This window comes from Astatotilapia calliptera, chromosome 5 (genome assembly GCF_964374335.1).
Source record: "Astatotilapia calliptera chromosome 5, fAstCal68.1, whole genome shotgun sequence".
NCBI lineage: Eukaryota > Metazoa > Chordata > Actinopteri > Cichliformes > Cichlidae > Astatotilapia > Astatotilapia calliptera.
In genome coordinates, this window is record NC_137426.1 from 846187 (window position 1) to 866392 (window position 20206).

Consider the following 20206-nt stretch of genomic DNA (forward strand, 5'->3'; position numbering starts at 1 on the left):
AACGTTGGTCAGCATCGCGTGTTTGAATGCATCACACCACAAGTCAAAAAACTGAATCCATGTTTTTATAGTAAAATCTGAGACATGAGTCAGCACAACATTTTTTTTGTATTTTTGTAAAACAATCATTTCCAGTCCTGAATAAGGACAACACCAATAATCATGTTAGGATGACACGGTCTGAGGAATGACTCCCACACGTCTGTGGACCAGTGCACCATCTCGCTGCATTCACACATATCCAGGAACTGCAGGATGAGGATGATGATGGGCTGCAGGCTCAGAGTGAGATGAAGGAGGATTATTCTTTGAACTGTGACTCGTGCAAAGCTGCCGTCGTTCGGTCCAGGAGAAAAGTACAAATCTGGAAATGAACCAACAGCATTTCAAACCTGAATTATCCTGCAAACCAGTTTTCATGTGTTTACACAAAGAGTGGAGCACGTCCCTTCCTGCAGTGTGCATTTGTTTTCCTGCTTGATCAGGAAGCCCTGTGACCGTGAACGTTTTCAGGCCAGTTATTACAGAAAAATGTAAAATGCTGCACAGTGCCCTGCAAAGGCAGTGAGAGCAGAGGTCACAACAGATTACTCTCCAGTTAGACGAGTAATCCTGCCCGATTAAGCGGCGAGGCGTTGCGTCCGCAGGGCCGAATCACGCCAGCGAGATTCATCCATCAGCTCGCAGTGAAAAAGCCCACAAGACAAAATAGACCTGAAGATGGCGCCACGGGAGACGTCGGCGCATCGGCCTGAGCAACATTTCACCACAAGCCTTCGGAGGCGTGCCTCTGAAGGCTCCGGCCGAGGAACGACAGATCATGAAGCATCAACACCGAGAGCAGGCCGCAGAGAGCCAGCACCTCCTCGGCAAGGAACTCCGTCCTCATAAAACGACACGTCCTCAGTGGACGAGCAGAGTCATCTATGCAGCAGATCTATGACGGGCTTCCCAGTGACCTCACGGCAGCGATGCAGGTGTCGGTGCGTCACCTGGGCTTCTGCTGGTTGCCATGGTTACCTTACAGTACGTATTTAATAACTGTAAATCGTCCTACGGGACAAACTCTCATTTTTATAGCCTGAATCACAAGATAAGTTCAGTTTAATCATCATGATGTTACAATAATGAAACTCTGGGCAGGATTTTTGAAACTGATGTGAAACATCAACGTCTTAAAATGTAAGTGAACTCCTGAAACAAAGCCTGGAGTTTAAGACACACTGACGTTATTCACTTTTGATCCTTTTTGATCATCATCGCAGTAACGCGATCAAGACGAATCAATGCAGGCACAGTGAATGAGTGCATTCCTATAAGGCTGCACCATGTTTGCACGGTTGGTTCAATTTAACCTCAGTGCTTTCAGTGTCTGTTGTGCAGCATCAAACTGCGGCTCTTATGTAAGAAGAAAGAAAGAGCAGCAGACGAAGAAAGAGGTGAAATTATAATGACATCACTGTGTAATGAGCGAGCGAGACAAAGAAGAAACCGGGGCTTCAGACGGAGGCGCAGCCACTCTCAGAAATAATGAAATCATTAATTAGAGCACGTAGCCGGGGCTCGGTCCTCCGCGATTGTTCTGCATATCTGTTGGGAGTAATAAAAAAGAAGACAATGGCTTCTGCCGTGCTCTTTTCATTCCTCGTTCGGCATCCTCCGTGCAGATCGACGAGCACAAATTCGGAGGCGGCCGTGAGAGGGTTTAAAGTCTCCGGTGCGCCGTATTGATCCGCAGATTACAGCTTCTCTCCACTGCTGAGGGCAGGGTTGGTGTGGTTCAGCACAGAAGAAGTGGACAACAATAAAAGAAGCAGGAAGCAGAGCAGCTGTGTACCCTGGGCCAAAGAGCTTCAGTGAATCAGTGAAGCGGGTTGAGCCGAGCTGGCAGCTGAGCGCTGAACGCTGGCTGCTTTCATTCCTCCCACGGTGAATCCAAAACAGCTCAGCTAATGGCGAGGACGGCGGGCCTGCGAGGACGGCAGGCCTGCGAGGACGGCGGGCCTGCGAGGACGGCGGGCCTGCGAGGACGGCGGGCCTGCTAGGACGTCGTTTCTCACAGAACGTTCCTCAGAAGAGTAACACAGACTGTGGTTATCCCACCTTTGACCTTTTCAGTGAAAGGTTTCCATTACAGGAACTTCCAGGCCAGTGCACTTGGAGGGATGGACCATCAGTCCAGCTGCTGGGTACGGATGTAGTCGCCAGAAATACTGACCTGATAGTTTATTAATTTACAACAGCTTTAACATCTCACGATCCAACGCTAAATAGAGAGCTGATGTTCTGCTGGACGAATGCTCGCCTGCCGCCGTGTCAGAGACACTGACACGTGTACCCACATCAGGAGGTGTGGATGTTCAATGTTTAACGTACACTTTGATTCATGCAGAACAGTTTTTAAATACACACTCAGCATTAGGCTCTGCTCAGGAGCGTCCCTAAAGAGAAGCGTAAGTCCTTGGTTGGAAAGCACAGTTTGGTGTTTGCTCTGAACATCCACCAGCATCCATGCAGGGTGCAGGTACAGGGCACCACCTTTGTGAGCTCATGCCCAGTGGCCTTCCTTCTGGAGCAGCTGTGCTCGTCATTAGGGCTGGGCCATATTATACCGTTCACGGTAATACCGGTATAATGTTAGGCAACGATAGGAAAATGAAATATCGCGATAGAATACGAGTAAAACGCGCATGCGCAGTGTCTTTGTTTTCATACGCACATGGCCGATTGTTGAGTGAAACAGATGAACCAGAACTGGTTTGTAAAAATGGTGCAACTTCAGTGATGTGGAACTGGTTTGGTGTTTGTCCGTCAGATACACGGCAAAGCACATTTTTTTGCAGAACATGCAAGCGGCCGTCGTTATTGTCGTATTTGTCGGACTAAGATGCTCTTAAATCTGGGAGTAATCTGGGTCCTAAACTCCGTATGCTTCAGGTCAAACAACACTGCAGCATCACTGAGAGTTAAAACCTGTCTAAATTCTTTCATCTTTAATAAAACGATCAGCATTGCTGCTTTACCAGGTGTAACTATAAAGTTTAACTTCCAGGCATCCATGAAAACAAAATTTATTACATTTAACGGAGTTAGAAGTTAGCAGGAAGCTAGCGGAAGTTAGCTCGCTAGTTTCGCTAGTTACCTAAGCATGATATAGCATGTTCTGACTGAGAGATTTCTGAAAAAAATCAAACGTACAGCTCTGCTATCACTTCCAACATAAATGAAGACAGGAAACTAAACAGCAGTGACGTTTGTAGGGTTACTGAAGTTGGTATATAAGGATGTGCTACGTGATCGTTAGCGACACAGCTATGTTAGCATAACATAAACAGTGAAGCTGGAGGACGAACACTAACACTTTTCCACTTATAAAAGTTAACGTGAAGGTTCTTCATGGTTAGAGACAAATGTAATCGCATGGCAGGATGCTGTAAACGGACCAAACTTCAGTCAGGAGAACAACTGAGATAATCCATCCACAATACGAGGTTAGTCATTAGTATACTGCAACAACATGGGAATAGAGCAGCTGCCAGAGAATTCAACATTAATGAATCAATGGTACAGAAGTGGAGGAAGCAAGAAGAATGAGTTTAATAAAGTTTGATTTATCTGACTGCTTTGTTTCGCTTAATGTGCCTTATAATCCCGTGCACCTTATGGTCCGAAAAATACGTACTGCACACTGCAGTTTAATGTTGCAAAGCACCTCTTTTTAACTTCAGTGGATATTATACATGGTTATGCTCAGGATATGTCAGCCCATTTCTACTGGAAATGCCTTTTGGTTTAACTTTCAGCAAGGAATTTGCATTTGCACTGTTACATTTTTATAAAGCTTTAATGTACATAAAAACCAGCTTCTTGTTTAAGTGAAAATAAATGGAAGGTTGTCTTTTTGCGCGAGTAATGTTGTGGAGTTGTATTTTGTCTCGCATCAATTATATCGTCAGTTATATCGTTATCGCAAATTTTCAAATATATATCGTGATAAATATTTTTGGCCATATCGCCCTGCTCTACTCGTCACGTCTGAGATGTTCGTAGTAACACACGTGATGTTAATGGTCATCTGTTCTTTCGTCTGCCAAAAACATAAACATTAGTAAATAAAAATGCTCCTAACTGGTAAAAAGTGTTCAAATGTCCACATAAAGCAGGGGTGTCAAACTCAAATACACAGTGGGCCAAAATTCAAAACTGGAACAAAGTCGCGGGCTAACGTTAATATTTATTGAAATATATTTGTTCCTCCAGATATAAGAATGAATCTTTTCTTATGGACAAGTTTAGCTGAAAAACTGAATATGGAACAAGCAAAGCTTAACACTAAACAATATATATATTAGCCGTATAATGCCAGTAGGCCAGCTCTGATAGTCATTTGGTATGGCTTCGCGGGCCAAATGTAATTAGGCTGCGGCCCAAATTTGGCCCACGGGCCAGAGTTTGACACCTATGACATAAAGCTTCGATGTGAAGCGAACCCAAACAGATCATTGGATGCTGAAAGGTTAGAACCTCATGCAGGAGGCGGGACAAAGTCAATCTGTCGCCGTCATGCTGGCGTCCGGACGCTTTGGGGTATCGGGGCCCAGATGTTTGACACACTGAGCTGAAATGAGTTTTCCCAGCGGTGGTGAAGCAGCAGCAGCGGGTCAGTCGTGACGAGCTGCACGAGCGGCGGACAGTCTCACTGAAACGACCTTGACTCGACAAGCGGGCGAGCTGGCAGCACATCAATCTGCTTCCGCCTTCACTCTGCCAGGAAAACATCGCCTGCTAGAAGTGAGAGGCAGATCTCCGGCCCCGCCCCTCGTGTCCGGAGATCTTTGACTCCTGGAGGACGGATGACGAGCAGCTTGTTGAGCTGACACAAACACCAGCGCAGAGCGGTGTGAGGACACACTTTCCTCACCCTCGTGGCCTTTATACTTCAAGCATTCGTGCGTGATGCTCGAATATCCTTTAATTGCACTACAGCAGGAACTGATCTGACACGCGTTCACTACAGGAAGCTGGTAAAACTTGTGTACTTTTACTGCTGATATATTCCAGCATTAGACTAATTAATTGTTCATTATTCCACTATGAAACCAATGTATTGAACTGTAATTAACTGGCACTACATGTGCTGGTTATAGCTGAATGGTATCCATGGAAACAAGCATCTCGAGGCCCTCCAGTGCAGAAGAAGACCGAACACAGCAGTGACCTCTCTCTGCTTTTTTATACCTTTGACTGAGAGTAATTTGAAAACAATGCACCATAAATACCACGGTGACTTTTTACTGCTGTAAACTGGCAGGAGGCTCCCTGACGGCCAAGAGGCAACAAATCACCTCCGGCCGCCCGCCGCGGCGCTCGCCGCTCACAGTGCTGCGGACACTGGCAGACTCTGATTGGCTTTGTCAGGAGGAGCCAGCGGCTTAAATAATGTTTTAATGTTTTTCACATCAGCTGGTCGGCCACAGCCCTGAACCATCCAACCTCCTCGCTAATCTTCACAGGAAGTTAGTGCGTGTGAAAATCAGAGATCGTCAGCCGCAGGTCCTCTGACATCCAGCAGAGGCAGCAGTGAGTCAGTCCCCATGTTAAAATTAACATGTTTATAGAGATCACGTCTCCCTTCATACTTCACCTGTTTACACTGTGTTAAGGCTTAAGGTTTTACATTATTAGGGGTGTGGCCTCTTTGACAGGTGGACCTACCTGTGGTTGCACTGTTCCTCACATACAGGCATCACCACACAGCAGGAAACCAGATAAAAACACCTGAATGTGATTTCCTGTCTGCAGAATCTGCTTTAAACTTGATTTTACTGTTTTTACTGATTAATCCAACCAATTTTTCCTTTTCGTTTTTATTTATTTATTTCTCTTTTTTGTACTTGTGGGCTCTGAGGAAGCTCGGTGCACATTCAGTTTAAACGGCTGAGGCAGATCTCACAGCACATGTAAAGGCTGCTCAGTGAAAACTGGATAAAAGCTAAGAGCGGACATGTGAAATGAGGGTTTCTCTGCAGTGAAACACTACAAGGCTTTTATTTTGAAACTGGTACAGACAGCATTGCCTTTGAAACAGCCACACCCTGCGTCAGATGATCCCCGGCCATCTCAATTTCAAAACCTCGCTTCCTTTGGTGCACGCCAAGTGGGCCGACGTTTTTAGATTTACTGCAATATCAGCTGGATTACACTGTCTGTACACATCACTGCAACCGTAACTGAGACTAAGAGAGTCATTTTTCTGTTTGATTCTGGATAAATTAGGAATAATCCAACATCTGTGTTTTATTACTTCAATTTCAAATATTCAACATCATAAGATGGTATTAATGGTAATTTCCATTTTTATATATTTATGCCACAGACCCCTGAACATTTAGCAAAAATTCATCGAATATGCACCCAGCTCTGTGTACTTTAAGAATATTCACGATACGAAAATGTATGAAATTATTACAGAATAAAACAAACAGGCTGATTCTCAGTACGTCTGTTTTGAACTACAGTCCAACATTTTAACTCTATTAATTATCATTCTCTGCTATTCATTTAACATTTTCATGCATTTATTGTGGATTCATTTTCTTGTGGCCCACCAGCAGTACCTACACTGACCACCAGGGTATCATTACTTTAATGGTTTTTGTGCCTTCCTGACTTTGATTAAGTTTATGAATCTAAAGGTTTTTCACCTTCTGGTTACAGAATGGCGACTTTTCAGTCGATGCTTTGCCGGCCTCGGACCTGTTTGGAGGTTATGATGACAGATGAAAGGAAAACTGAGAAAGGAAATGTACTTGTAACCACCAGGTCTTCACTGTCCTGTAGATCCACTGAGGTACCGACTGTACATATTGAAGGAAAACACAGGAACAAGTGTTTAGCTTAAGTCTGTGTTTGAAGAAGTCTGCCCTGTGGTGACAGTTAATTTGCTCAGTTTAAGCCTGGGGATGAAAAACCACTCAGAAGCACTGAACTAAATAGATGTGAGCCCCAACGTGTGCCGATGTGTCATCACTACCAACAAGCTGAAACAAAGCTGTTTAATCCACAGCTGCAGCCGCTAACACAGAGCAGAGCGCGAGCGCCGTCCATGCCCATAGGAGATGTTCTGGCCGTAATAGATGAACCCGCGTGCGTCTCCGAGGGCCCAGTCGAACGCGGCAATTCCTTTATGCTCAGCAAAGATGGCGAGGAGAAAGAGGCTCGGCAAGCAGCGGCGACAGGCTGAGAGGAGGCACAAAGGCCCCGAAATGAGGTGGGAAGCCTCTCCCTCCCCGGGGTCTTGGATTATTAGGACGAGCAGCAGAAGAGACGAGGAGGGGAAACCTGATTGTTTCTCTGCTGCTTCATTCAGGACGTAACCTCGTAACATCCATCAGATCATCATCAACCATCACTTTCACCTGGTTGGAACAGCAAACCGGAAAATACCGAGACAGTATTTCCATTTGAGAGTCTTTTGTATTGCAAGGTGAGGACGCTGAAGCAGAAGAGTCACAGCTGTAAAAGTGCCATCGTTCCATATTTAGACTCAAACCAACCATGACCCGCACCGACAGTCTGAAATCATTTATTACTTACAGCTCATTTCCTGCACATTTCCACCAAAGCAGAATTAAAGTGACGGCTCACTGAGCTTTCTTATTGTTTCTGTTGCTGCTCCACTTCCAGTCCAACAGTCTGAGTCTTGACCTTGATGTTGGTCATCATGACATCATGTTGCAGTGGCAGCAATGTGGTTTTTTTCCCACAGGGATGGTTTCCACTTCACTCCCAGATCAGATTTATAATCTCTCTCCATCAAGTTCGTGGGCTACACGGGTTGCCTCAAAGTTTAACTGAGCACAGAGGAGGTTCCTTTCTGCTGCTGGCGATAGGACGGCAGGACACCTGCTCAGAGCTCCAGCTCCACCTCTCAGGGAACCACAGCGTCAGACTTGGACACGCTGACTCCTATCCCTCATCCTCCTCGCCCCTGCTAGCGGATGACTGTGGTGGAGTCCAACAGGCACTGAAAAGGTCCGCCTGTGTGCCAGGGACGCCGTCATAGGGATTTTCTTTCGTGTCTGAAAGCAGCTCATTCTTCGGGGAACCTCGACTCAGGCGGATGGACTAAGGTCCAGGTGTTGGTATTCTTAATGGTATGTTATAGTCTCTCACTTCATTAAAAACAATAAATTCATGTTAATGACTCATTAGTCTCACCATTGGTGACGACATTAGCAGCTCTAATGAAGCGGAGCATCCTGCTGTGATGATGGACAACGAGCCCTGCGCAGCTTCAATACCAGAAGCTGTAATAACGCCACAGGATCGTGTTTTCACTGCAGCGCTGCCTCATACTGGCGAAGCCGCTCATTCGTATTCGTTACTCGTGGTCGTTCGCTACAGGGCCAGTTCTCCCAGCGACACGCAACAAAGTCAGCCGACATCAAACCTCTGTTCGTGCAGTCTCAGGAAACTGGAGCTTCCTGTGCGATGAAAGCCTCCACGCTGCGGCTGCTACCTGCCAATCACACCTGCCCGATTTGTTTTGACCTGAAAGAAACTGTCCGTCCTCCCTGCACGCAGACGCAATAAAAGATGGATGCAGCGTGGCCAATGCGGTGTCACTTTAAGGAATCGGCACTCTGCCTGCCGTACTTCAGTGAATATAGGTCAGAGATGCTTTTCCGATACTTCTGTGTCCAAGAGTTGTGAGCCACAGAAAGCAGCAAAGCCTTTTCCCTTCAGACAGATCGGGAACACCCACAGCGAGGGAGCGTCACAAGGATCCGGGTCAGATGCTGGACGCAGTCGGTCAGAACAACGTGACGCACACGTTCACACGGTACAGTCTGCGTAGATCCACGCACAGGTGAAAACCATCAGCTGGTACCGGATTACTGAGATATTTGGACGTTGTCTGACTGTGAGGATGGTGCTACACAGCAGTCACAGCTTCATGCTCCACAGCATAATGAGTGTGCGTCTGACCTGGGCCGAGCAACGGCATTTCTTTGGCTTTGAATGGAGCTCGTTCATGTCGAGCAGTTCAACGTCTCCTCCTGAACCTGGGCGCTAAGCCCTCCTCCTCTCCTACCTGTGCGGCTTCATTCTGAGCCGAGGTCCTTAACTCGCAGCGCGATGATACAACGTGAGTCACCGGGTGATTCATTCAGATCCGACAGAGCCGGCGACGAGTGGCACTCAGCACAATTACTGTTTTCTCTACAGCAGGAATACTCGACGACACTCACATCAGCAAAAAAAACATATGATTACCTCTCTGAAAATGATAAATATCACCACAGTCATGCAGGAAGCAGTTTCCAGCACGCTCTGGTGTTAAATTATGTTTCGGTATAAGCTGAAGGGCTGCCTGTTTACTCTGCTGCTAGATATACGACACACATGTAAAAGGAGTGAAGCTGATTTATGGCTGCAGGAAATTTAACGTCTGATGGAATCAGCAGAGGAGACACCAAATGTACAAGAAAAGGCGGAAATACATCAATCAGAAACTCATAGAACTGCATTTATTTAGTCGCTCCTGTGTGCGCGCCGATTTCTCTCACTGAAAGGTGACTTCCTGTCATGTAGGTAAAGGGGCGTGGCTAAAAGGGCTTGCACTGGCCCCAGTTTGTTCTCATCCATTCATCAAAAGTTTTTACTTTCCTTCAACAACTTCAAATTTCTGCTACAACGTTTCCTTCCGCCTCGAAGGAAACGTTGTCATAGTGATAGTTTCTCAGATGGTGTGGTGTTCAACACCACTTATCCTGTTTAACTAATTATTTACATAATTAGTTATTGATACGCTCCAACCCACAGACTAACTACCTGAAGTCATATTAATGTGAGCAAAAAAAACCCAGTGGAGCTGCTCCTGTTTACTGTAAACACAAACATAAACATGGTATCAACGTGACGCACCACCGCTGTAAAACGGAGCCACCAGAGGCGCCGTCACAGCTCCAGGGCGGCGGCGTTTAAACGCTCGTGCACTGCGGTCGAGCGGTCGTGCAGGGAAAGCTCCACTTTGCACAGTCTGCACCGAGTTTGTTTGATTTCTGTGAAATTCTTTCACATTTTGTAAAATCTCAGTTTCCATTCGTTCCTTCCGTCCTCCTGCTTTGCTGGTGTTGTTACTCGGTGTGTTTTTATGTGTGACGTCTTTACTCATGTTGGGAAACAGACTTTAGTGAACCGGCGGTTCTATGTTAAAATGACCTGTTTTCAAGTATCTTTGTAACTCTGTGTTACCGACATTATACCCATGCGCTCCTTTTGTCCACTTCAGATACTTTGACAGAACTGTTGTGATACTTGTTGTATTTCCCGGCTGCCTGTGGGTCACATGACTCTGACAGACATTTTACTGGATAAACCAACGTCGCTGCTACAAACTGAACGTGGCAGAAATGTTGTTTGTGACTCAAGAAGACTCGACATCTTTCATGAGGGATACATTTGACATTTCACATATTATAGACCAAGTTATTTACAGAAGTTTAAAAACATTTCTGGCACAGTGCCATTCACGCTGCATTCTTCTTTGTTGGTATTGAGCGCAGACGAGGCGATACTGCCCCCACAGCTTCCTGTTACAAAAACACAAGACGTGGTTTCAAATACGTCGACATCGTTGCAGGCCTGGGGCCCGTTCTTCGTACGTCGCTTACTACATCCAAGATCAAATGACACATCCAAGATCAAATCATCGCGCTAACTCTGAGCTCGCTATTCCGGTTCCCCGAACACACCTGTTGTTGACGATTAGTATAGCTGGATGAAATAATGTGAGATCACTGGGTGGCCCAACAGGGGCTACGCATCGATAGTAGAAACATTGATTGGCAACCCTTTGATTGGTCGGCGAAAATGTCGAAGGAGCGCGCTCGGTATTCTTCGGCAGCAGAGCAAGAACTCTTGAGTGAGGGATTTTAGGAGTTTCAGAGTCTAATTAAAACGCAAGGGAACACTGCAAAGGCTGCAAAAGCAAGGAGAGAGGGCTGGCAGAAAGTTGCTGACAAATTAAACTCGTAAGTAATTTAATAATAACAATAATAATGGAGTGGATTTATATAGCGCTTTTCAAGGCACCCAAAGCGTTTTACAATGCCACTATTCAGTCACTCTCACATTCACACACTGGTGGAGGCAGCTACAGCTGTAGCCACAGCTGCCCTGGGGCAGACTGACAGAAGCCAGGCTGCCATATCGCGCCATCGGCCCCTCTGGCCAACACCAGTAGGTGGTAGGGTAGATTTATCATATCACACCATATTATCCAATATTATATTACATTATATTATATTACATTATGTTATATTATATCCCCTTTCACATTAGAGCCACAACAGGACCCACTAGAACATGGGAACAAGTAAAAGTGAAATATAAGAATATTCTACAGAATGGTAATATTTATCACTTATATTGCTTTTAGTCTCTTGGAAAGAGACCCTGAAATAATCTGTTTGTTTGTTTATAACAGCAACCAAGAAAAGGGCAGAGGAAAAAAAGACAGGTGGTGGTCCTGCACCCCCTCGTCAACAAGTTGGTTAAGTAAATAATACCCTCACGGGAAAATCGATATCTCTCTATGAGCACACTGTCGCGCTGAGCTAAAGGATCCTGTCTGTCCCGCAATATACGCTGAATTCTGAGGACTCTCCTTATCAATCTTGCACCTTCCGCAATGGGTTGGTCGCGTATACGGACAGGACATGGCTGCGACAGGCTTCCCAAATCCACCTTCGCTTTTATAGCCGTGGTCTCTCATCTTGATTACACGAAGTAATTTACAATTACTACTCTGAAATATGAATTACATCTGTAATAATCACATACATGTAATAGAATGTTAATAGTTCATTTCCCTTTTTTAGGAAATGACCTGTATGTATCTGTGTGAAATCAATAAAAGGATCAAGTGCTGCATTATCTTTAGTTACATTGATGTTATTTATTTATGGTACAACAGTGGTAAAATATCGCTGTTGCTTTCGTATACATGAAGCGGAAATACCTGAGTGGCCGCGATCTAATCCTGTTTACATAAAGTAAACCTGCTCCCCAGCAGGTTTACGCTTACGGCTCTGTTGCTATGACAGCAAGTCCCGGATGGGCTTCGAAGAACCGAACGATCCAGGATCACGCGAAATCGTCAACAGTCAAATCCGGCTAACTTACTTAGCGAGGTACGAAGAACGGGCCCCTGGACTTCAGTGAATAAGTGATGGTGACATGAAGCATCGAGGCTCTGGATTAACATCGCGTGTTGTCGTCCGATGCTTTCATGGCACCAAACACATAACTGTGAACAGGCTTTTTGTAGGAATGTCTAAACTTTATGCTTGAAGAAAGCCCGAGTCGTATGTTTCACTGTGATGTTTGGTTCCTTCCTTCTTCCTCGCCGTCCTCTCGGCTGCTTCATCCGGCTGTGGCGATGGTGGAGTCAGCACAGGTGCAGCGAAGGCACGGGCTCGTTAAGTCCATCTGTCACTGCACATTACGGACTCTACTCCCTCGTTAGCCATAAATTTGAGTGAAACTGAACCCGCTAATAAAAACAAACCAATTTGTCTAATTGGGCGTCATCCCTCGCCCTCCATATGTGTCCGATAATTGTTCTGGTAGGTGGCTTCGATGCTTTCAAAAGATAAATATGTGTTGTTTGTCCCAGCGGCGCTGATAATGGGAGTTAATGGGAGGGACGTAGGCTACAGCTCATTAGCTTCATGCATTGTATTCCAGCTCCAGCACACGTGTCAGAGTTAATGCAGCGAATGGGCTCTTTGCAGGAAAACATCGAGAGAAGAAGAACACGACTTCCTCCGTTAAAAGAGCGTTACGTGTTCACGTACATGAAGATTAGAGATACACACGCACACCGCTGACGAATGGGAGATCTCTTTATCTGCTGATTTAATATAAAAAACTTAATGTTAATAAGACTTTAACCTTACTGTGTGAATATTATACACACACGATCTGAACCACTATTAACACAGCAGGACTAACCTCACCTCTGTGTTCTTGGCTTCACAGATAAAAACACCTCATTAGCTTCACTTCAGCCGTTTCTTTGCTAATCAGAGTGAAAACCTCCCAAAACCCAGACGTGCGATACTGTGCAGCGCTCTCATCACAGACGGAGAGCAAACAACACGTGGCGGGGTCAAACCACCCACCCTGAGCCACAGCTGCCCGCCTCACAGCACCTTCAGGAGGTGTAAGCTGTTAGCCAGGACTGGGTGTGACCTGTAATCACACTACATTTTTTCCCCCAAAGATATTACTGCATTAAATTCAGATTACATTAGTCACAGTGACGATGTTAACTCCATCACAAAGCTTTTTGGGTTATCTGCCTGACAGAAGTCTCAGTTTGTAGATGGACTGGTTCACACTGCTCTTCTACTCCCACACTCAATGCTAGCACTGCACGCTAGCACTGAACACTAGCACTGAACACTAGCACTGAACGCTAGCACTGAACGCTAGCACTGCACGCTAGCACTGAACACTAGCACTGAACGCTAGCACTGCACGCTAGCACTGAACACTAGCACTGAACGCTAGCACTGCACGCTAGCACTGCACGCTAGCACTGACTCTGCTCAGGTTCGGTTTAACGTCTTGTTCTTGTCACGTGATGGCGTTTGTCTCCGCCCATCAGAGAGCCCCAAACATGAACTTTAGCGAGGAGAGTTTAACCCTGAACCTCCGTCTTCTCTCTGCTGATGTGTTTGTATAAATATGTTAATGAGAACACACTGCCCTACATGTTCTGTAAAAGTTTCTGGCTCTGCTGTGACCTCCGAGCCACTAGAGGGGGGCAGCAGTCCAGGGAGCGAGGCCTTAATGTGTCTGTGATGTGGCTCTGGTGCCAACTAGGCCATTTAGGAACATCAGGGGTTTAATGAAGTGGAAACAGCTGTGGAACAGATGACTTTTCCATCACAGGCAAAATAATTACCCTCTCGATAATTCGAACAGAGGGGGTCAGACCGTCCCTCCTCCGTCTGACTCATTTACCTTCAGCTAAACCTGCAGAAATGCGTCCCTGACAACAGAGACGTCAATGGTTTAAATTCATTTGATTCCTCTTAAACTGCTCACCAAATATTTTCCTTGAGCAACATTTAACTGAAAAAATAAAAAGCATTTCTGTTTATCTTCATATGACTCCAAACTTGATGTCGAGCCAGTTTTTTAGCATCTCCCAAAAAAACATTTTCATGCTGTGTGCTGTGAAATGTCTGAGATAGAAGAAACACTTTGTGCTCCCACTGAGAATCAGCTTTTCAGCGTCTGTTATTAAAAACATCCTGAGCTCGGGCCCATTAAGTTCTTTTCAAAATCTGTTTTCAACTGGTGGAGGTTTGGCCGGCCTGAGAGCCAAAGCTCTGAAAAGCTTACAGAAGTTACTAAGCTGTGAAACTGTGCCTCACAAAGAAACGCTAACACGTCCAACGCACGCCAAAACATTATCAGCGGGCCCAGTTTCACTGCGGTAGCAGACTCTGTGATCGATATTATCAACAGAAGTGAGAGCTTGGTGGAGACGGCGTGACGGAGTGTGACATGAACAGCACGTTGGCGTTCATGTCCTTAAAGCACCTTAAAGACTGAACGACGTTTGAAAAAAGGCTCAAAGCTTCACAAATCCAACAAAGCAGCGTTACATCAGCGTGCTACAAGCCGTCTGTCCACGGCTCGTGGAGCTGCACGGTTATTATAACAGCTTACTATTCATCATATAAGGCTTAATATGAATCTGCACTCTCTTGCTGGTGTATACGTACACGATACTTCATGTTATTGACCACAAACAGCACGGTGTCGTGCTCCAACAGCGGATGGGTGACTAACCAGCTTTGACAGGACGCCAGACGCCATTTCACTAAAAACCAAACAAGGCCTCCTTCACACATTCAAGTATCACCAGCCCATCTGAAACCACATCATCGACCGCCGTTTACAATAACCATAAACTCACAGGACGCTTGTGTGTTTTAAAAGCTTGAGGTGAGGTCATGCTTTAAAGACAGCGCCACGAGCTGATGATGACCTTTCCAGATCCAGACTGACAGACACCTAACAGATGTTCCTGAGGTGCAACGTTAAACAGTCCACTTTCACCAAATCCCTCCAGCCCACCTGAGTGCGAGCTGCCGAGTCTGGGCACAAAACTTTGAACCTGATTTGTTGTTCGCCATCATGGCGCCGAGGCTTCTCCCTCCTTGCACCAGCATTGCTAACGCTAATGGCTGGAGAGCACAGCTCAGCCACAATTAGAATGGTTGCTTTGAAGACCAGGCGTGTGACCACTCACAGTCACTCGGGATACATGTCTGCATTCAATAATCAGACTGTGGTTATTTGCAAGAGCGGCTGCAGTCAGCCTGAGTCAGACCGCGACTGTTTGGAGACAGGTTGCCTCCCGTCAGGTGACCTGTGCAGTCACCGTGTGACTGAAAGCATTCACCCGGAGGCTGAATCTCTCACAACGTCTGGGTGAACAGTTAGTTGCTGTAACTACTTGCAGTTGGTCGCCAGCAGAAAAAATGACCATCGACCGACCGCCAGTTGTTCCTAGTCGTGCTGTCCAGCGTGACCGAACCGTCAACCTGCTCACAAGGAAATTTACACTCACAACAGCTAAAAGAGACAATAGCCGTCATAAACACATCATCAGATCAGCTGTTTGATCTGGACCGCAGGGCAGGTTTCAAACCTGCAACCTTGGTTTGGCTCAAACAGAAAAGTCAAGAAGATCAAATGACCCAGATTACAGAAAAGGATTCAGAGTTGACAAGTAAATGGCTTAAAACAGGTTAGCGCTACACAACAAACACAACTAACGGTGCTTCACCTCGTAACTCAGCTGACCTCCAGGACAGACCAGCTCAAGAAGAAAGATGGCCTCTCGTCTCATTTGCTGCTCTTCCTCACACAACCCTCCAATTATACGGGTTTATGTGGCACTAGGAGCACACTAGCTTAGTGCCCCGAGGCTGGGTTTGTGGCTATCAGCTAACATCATCGTGTGCATCAGCAAGGTTAACATTTATGCTAACTCTTTAGCATCAGCTAACTCATGTGCAATATCCCATTTGCCTTCCCCAAACACATGTCAACAGTCACATTACTGTGAAGATTTCCTTATCAGATCAGATCAGATCAGAATACTTTATTGATCCCTGGGGGAAATTATTTTTTGTTACAGTGCTCCATTTTAAACCAACATTAAGACAAGACAGACAATACACTAACTAAGAATAGTACAATATATACATATATATACATACATACATACATAAGTCACTTATAAATAAATATTTGGAAAAGAAACATGTGTAGCTGTAGCAGCAAACAGTGTGTTAAGTGGATGCGTTGTACAGGGAGATGGCCACAGGCAGGAATGATGTCCTGTGTCGTTCAGTGGTGCATCATGGGTAATCTCAGTCTCTCACTGAACGAGCTCCTGTGACTGACCAGCATGTCATGGAGTGGGTGGGAGGTGTTATCCAACATTGTCTTTATCTTGGACAGCATCCGCCTCTCCGACACCACCTTGAGGGAGTCCAGCTCCATCCCCACAACATTGCTGGCCTTACGGATTAGTTTATTAAGTCTGTTGGCATCTGCGACCCTCAGCCTGCTCCCCCAGCATGCAACAGCATAGAGGATCGCACTGGCCACCACAGACTCATAGAAAATCCTCAGCATTTTCTGGCAGATGTTGAAGGACCTCAGTCGCCTCAAAAAATAGAGACGACTCTGGCCCTTCCTGTAAAGTGCTGTGGTGTTTTTAGCCCAGTTTTTATCTATTCACAAGTGTGTACACACACACACACACACACACACACACACACACACACACACACACACACACATAAATAAATATATATATATATATATACATCACACATACATAGACCAATCGGTGTGAAGGGCAGGGAGATGCAGGCAGATCAGCAGGACAATCCTCGGCTCAGACTTTCAGGAGTAAAAAAGTCTTTAAGCATTTAAACTACAAGCTGAAGTTTGGATGAATTCATGCAGCTCGGTGTTGCCGGGAGCTGAATCACATACAGCCACACAGATTATAGCAGCAGTAACACAGTGACACACACAGCAGGGTGAAGTGGATTTACAACGTCTTTAAGACGGAACGTCGATGGTCCTGAAGACCTCTAACACAACACGAGCAGATACAGAGAGGCGGGCTTAAAGTGATACACCTGGAAATACAGGCAGATCGCCTGAGCAGCGCTCGATGGAGACGGTGGTTTGTACAACAGGCAGACCCAGCCCTCCCTCTCTCATCAGCTCACACTGATCTGAGCTCAACTCCATCCTCACAATCCAAAAACCCTCCTCATTAAATCTCTGCACGTCCGCTGGCTGCCCCTCGCCTCTCATCCCTTCAGCAAACACGGACACAGCAGGTGTTTTCAGAAAAATCCTCCATTTAAAGCACCTCAGCTCATCCAGTCAGAAATCACTGAACCCACTGCGACACATTCAGACCCGGCACAGCTGTCAGCTTCTGTCACGTCTGCTCCAAACGCCAGGCACTTCTTCTTCGCTGGTGTTTTTCTTACAGCCTCGTTGACCTTTTCCTTCTAACAGCTGCTCGTCCGTTTCCCTTTCACCTGCGGGGCTTCTGCTACCGACCTGACCAACCACACCATCCGAACCCGGGGATCACAGCCAGCTGAAGGCGCCACCAGACCCCCGATGCCCCTCTCAGGTTAGGGCAGTGAGAGAATTCAAACAGAGGGGGTCAGAGTTAGCGTGGCAGTAAAACCAGATGATCAGGGTTAACCCTGTGAGGACCACAACCCCCCTCAGCCTGTCCTGGGGAGGAAAACAAAGGCCAGGATGTGGTTTTTCATGCACTGAACGTTTGTGTGGTTTGCCTCCTGGATTTGTCAGCCTCCAGCTCTCCTTACACATTTCTCACCTTTTTGAACACCAAAAATTCTCTCATGACAAAAACTTTAAGTCTTTCTTATTTAGCACGCGATTCAATCAAACCCCACCCAAGAGGGAGCTCAGTGATCACCTCTGTTTCAAAACCCAGCAACACACACACACACACACACACACACACACACACACACACACGGACCATAAAGAAGCCCGAAAATACACATAAACACACACACACACACACACACACACACACACACACACACACACACACACACACAGAATAAAGAAGCCCGAAAATACACACACACACACACACACACACACGCACACCGAGAGTGCAGCAGCAGATAAACCTGAAACACAAACACACTAAAGATTGATTGAACAGCTCGAGGAACACGACCAGAACCAGAACCTGCATCATTAACATGATCCAGAAACCAGCGCGCGCGCGCACAGCTTCACCTGCACGACTCAATCCAGCAGAAACGTGTTCTTCTGTCTGCAGGAGTCATTACACTCTGACACACTCACACTGTGGGTTTATGAGGGAGATGTGTGTGTGCGTCTCTGCGCAGGTGTGACACTGACTCATACCTGGAACAGGCGCAGGATGTTGGCCACCATGATGGACACGGAGCTGGCCGAGGCCCCGATGACCCCCACCACCTTCTCGGGCTTCACGAACACCGGAGGTTCCCCGTTGGTGCACCTCACGTCCGACGTGTCCTTCTGGATGAGCGCCTGCACGAACGTCAGCGACTGCTCCAGTGCGTACGTGTCCCGCGAGCAGGTGTCCAGGATCCGCGCGCCCAGCGTGACGTTGGGCAGAAGCTCATCGTCGCCGTTGATCTGGTCCAGCGCGTACATCATGGCCTCCAGCCGGTGGATGCCGTTCTCCTTCTTGATGTCCCCGCACGGCGTCCCCGGGACCCCCCTGGCGTGGACCGGGAAAAGCCCCCCCAGCGTCACGTCGCCCTCCACGCGGATGGAGTGCGGCGCGTAAATCTCCTGGGAGCCCGCAAGGTCCAGGAACGCGTGGAGTATCCACAGCACGCGGAGGGGCAGGCCGGAGCGCCCGCCCATGCCGGCGCCGGGGTCCGTGCGGTCACGCAGCAGGAAAACGCAGGAGCGCGAGGAGGCGCGAGGGGACTGTTCTCGGGACAGGTCCGTAAATCCGGCGGCTCGTGGCCGGCCCGCGCCCCGCAGAGAGAGCACCCGCTCACCGGCACAGCTGGGATCCCGCGCGAGGAGCCACGGCATCCGCGCCGCGCGAGCCTGCCGCTTGTTGCACGAGTACCATCCCGGCCCCGCGAGCCCCAACACTCCGGTAACTCCTCGGTAACTCCTCTGGTAACGGCAGCCCGCCGCCCACGCGCGGCTCTGATGTCACAGCCCGTGACGATAGACCGCTCCGATAACTGCGCCGTGCACACCTGTCTGCGGGCTCGCGCACTCCGTGGAGGCTCCCGGGCTTCTGCGCACAAAGTGGCCGAAAAAGATCAAAGAGAGGCGGCGAGAGGAGTCGACACGAGCCGAGGAGAGGAGCTCTGCGCGCGCGGTCCTCACGGTCCACCAGCCCCCTCTCTCTATCTCTCTTTCTCTCTCGCTCGTGCTCTCTCTCGCTCATCCACGCACGCGCGCTCACGCCGCCCACGCGCGTTTGTGTAATTATCAGCGCAGGGCTTGTGCTGCCAAAACAAGCCGAACAAACAGCCTGCGCGTGCTCCGGCTCACGGACCGTTACCGTGAACGGGAGCGTGAGGCTCGGTGCCCGCTTCCTCCCGTTGTGTCCTCAGTTAAATCGTTTCCCGCTTCCGGGCATCCAGGTAACTTCAGCCAAACTCCGGGTCTTACCGCCACCGTAACTCGTTACACATCAACAGGTGTGACAGAAGCGCCTAAGAACCAATTAGTTCTCCGCGTAAATGGCGTCATCATTCCCGAAGATCCCTCGGACCTGTGCGCGCGGACAGCAGCAGCCTCTGGTGTCCTCGCGCTTCTCTGACGAGCCGCATTGTCCGCTTTTTGGTGGAAATGACGAGTTTCAGCTGTAACGTGTGAAACAGAGAACAGAACCAAACCTGCGTGTAAAACATCCAATCATCTAATATCTGATTAGAAACGTCACGGCTTCAAACAGGCGCAGCTTTATTAACACAGCAGCTCCTTTACAGACACAACAGCGCAGAGACGCGTTCAGTCAGAGCGTCTAATACTCACCTGCTGCACACACACACACTCACAGACGCACACA

General features: G+C 47.5%; 1 protein-coding gene across 2 annotated transcripts in view; it reads right to left on the bottom strand.

Annotated features, from left to right (window-relative positions):
- Window positions 1-19974, bottom strand: part of grm7 (glutamate metabotropic receptor 7) — a 164661-nt gene extending 144687 nt beyond the window's left edge. Inside the window, exon 1 of one of the 2 annotated variants that reach the window (XM_026166575.2) lies at window positions 18547-19974. In XM_026166575.2, coding sequence (XP_026022360.1) covers window positions 18547-19212 — 666 coding nt within the window. In that variant the 5' untranslated portion in view covers window positions 19213-19974. The remainder of the gene's footprint in view (window positions 1-18546) is intronic. The other variant, XM_026166574.2, reaches the window with a different exon arrangement.
- Between the last annotated feature and the right edge of the window lie 232 nt (window positions 19975-20206).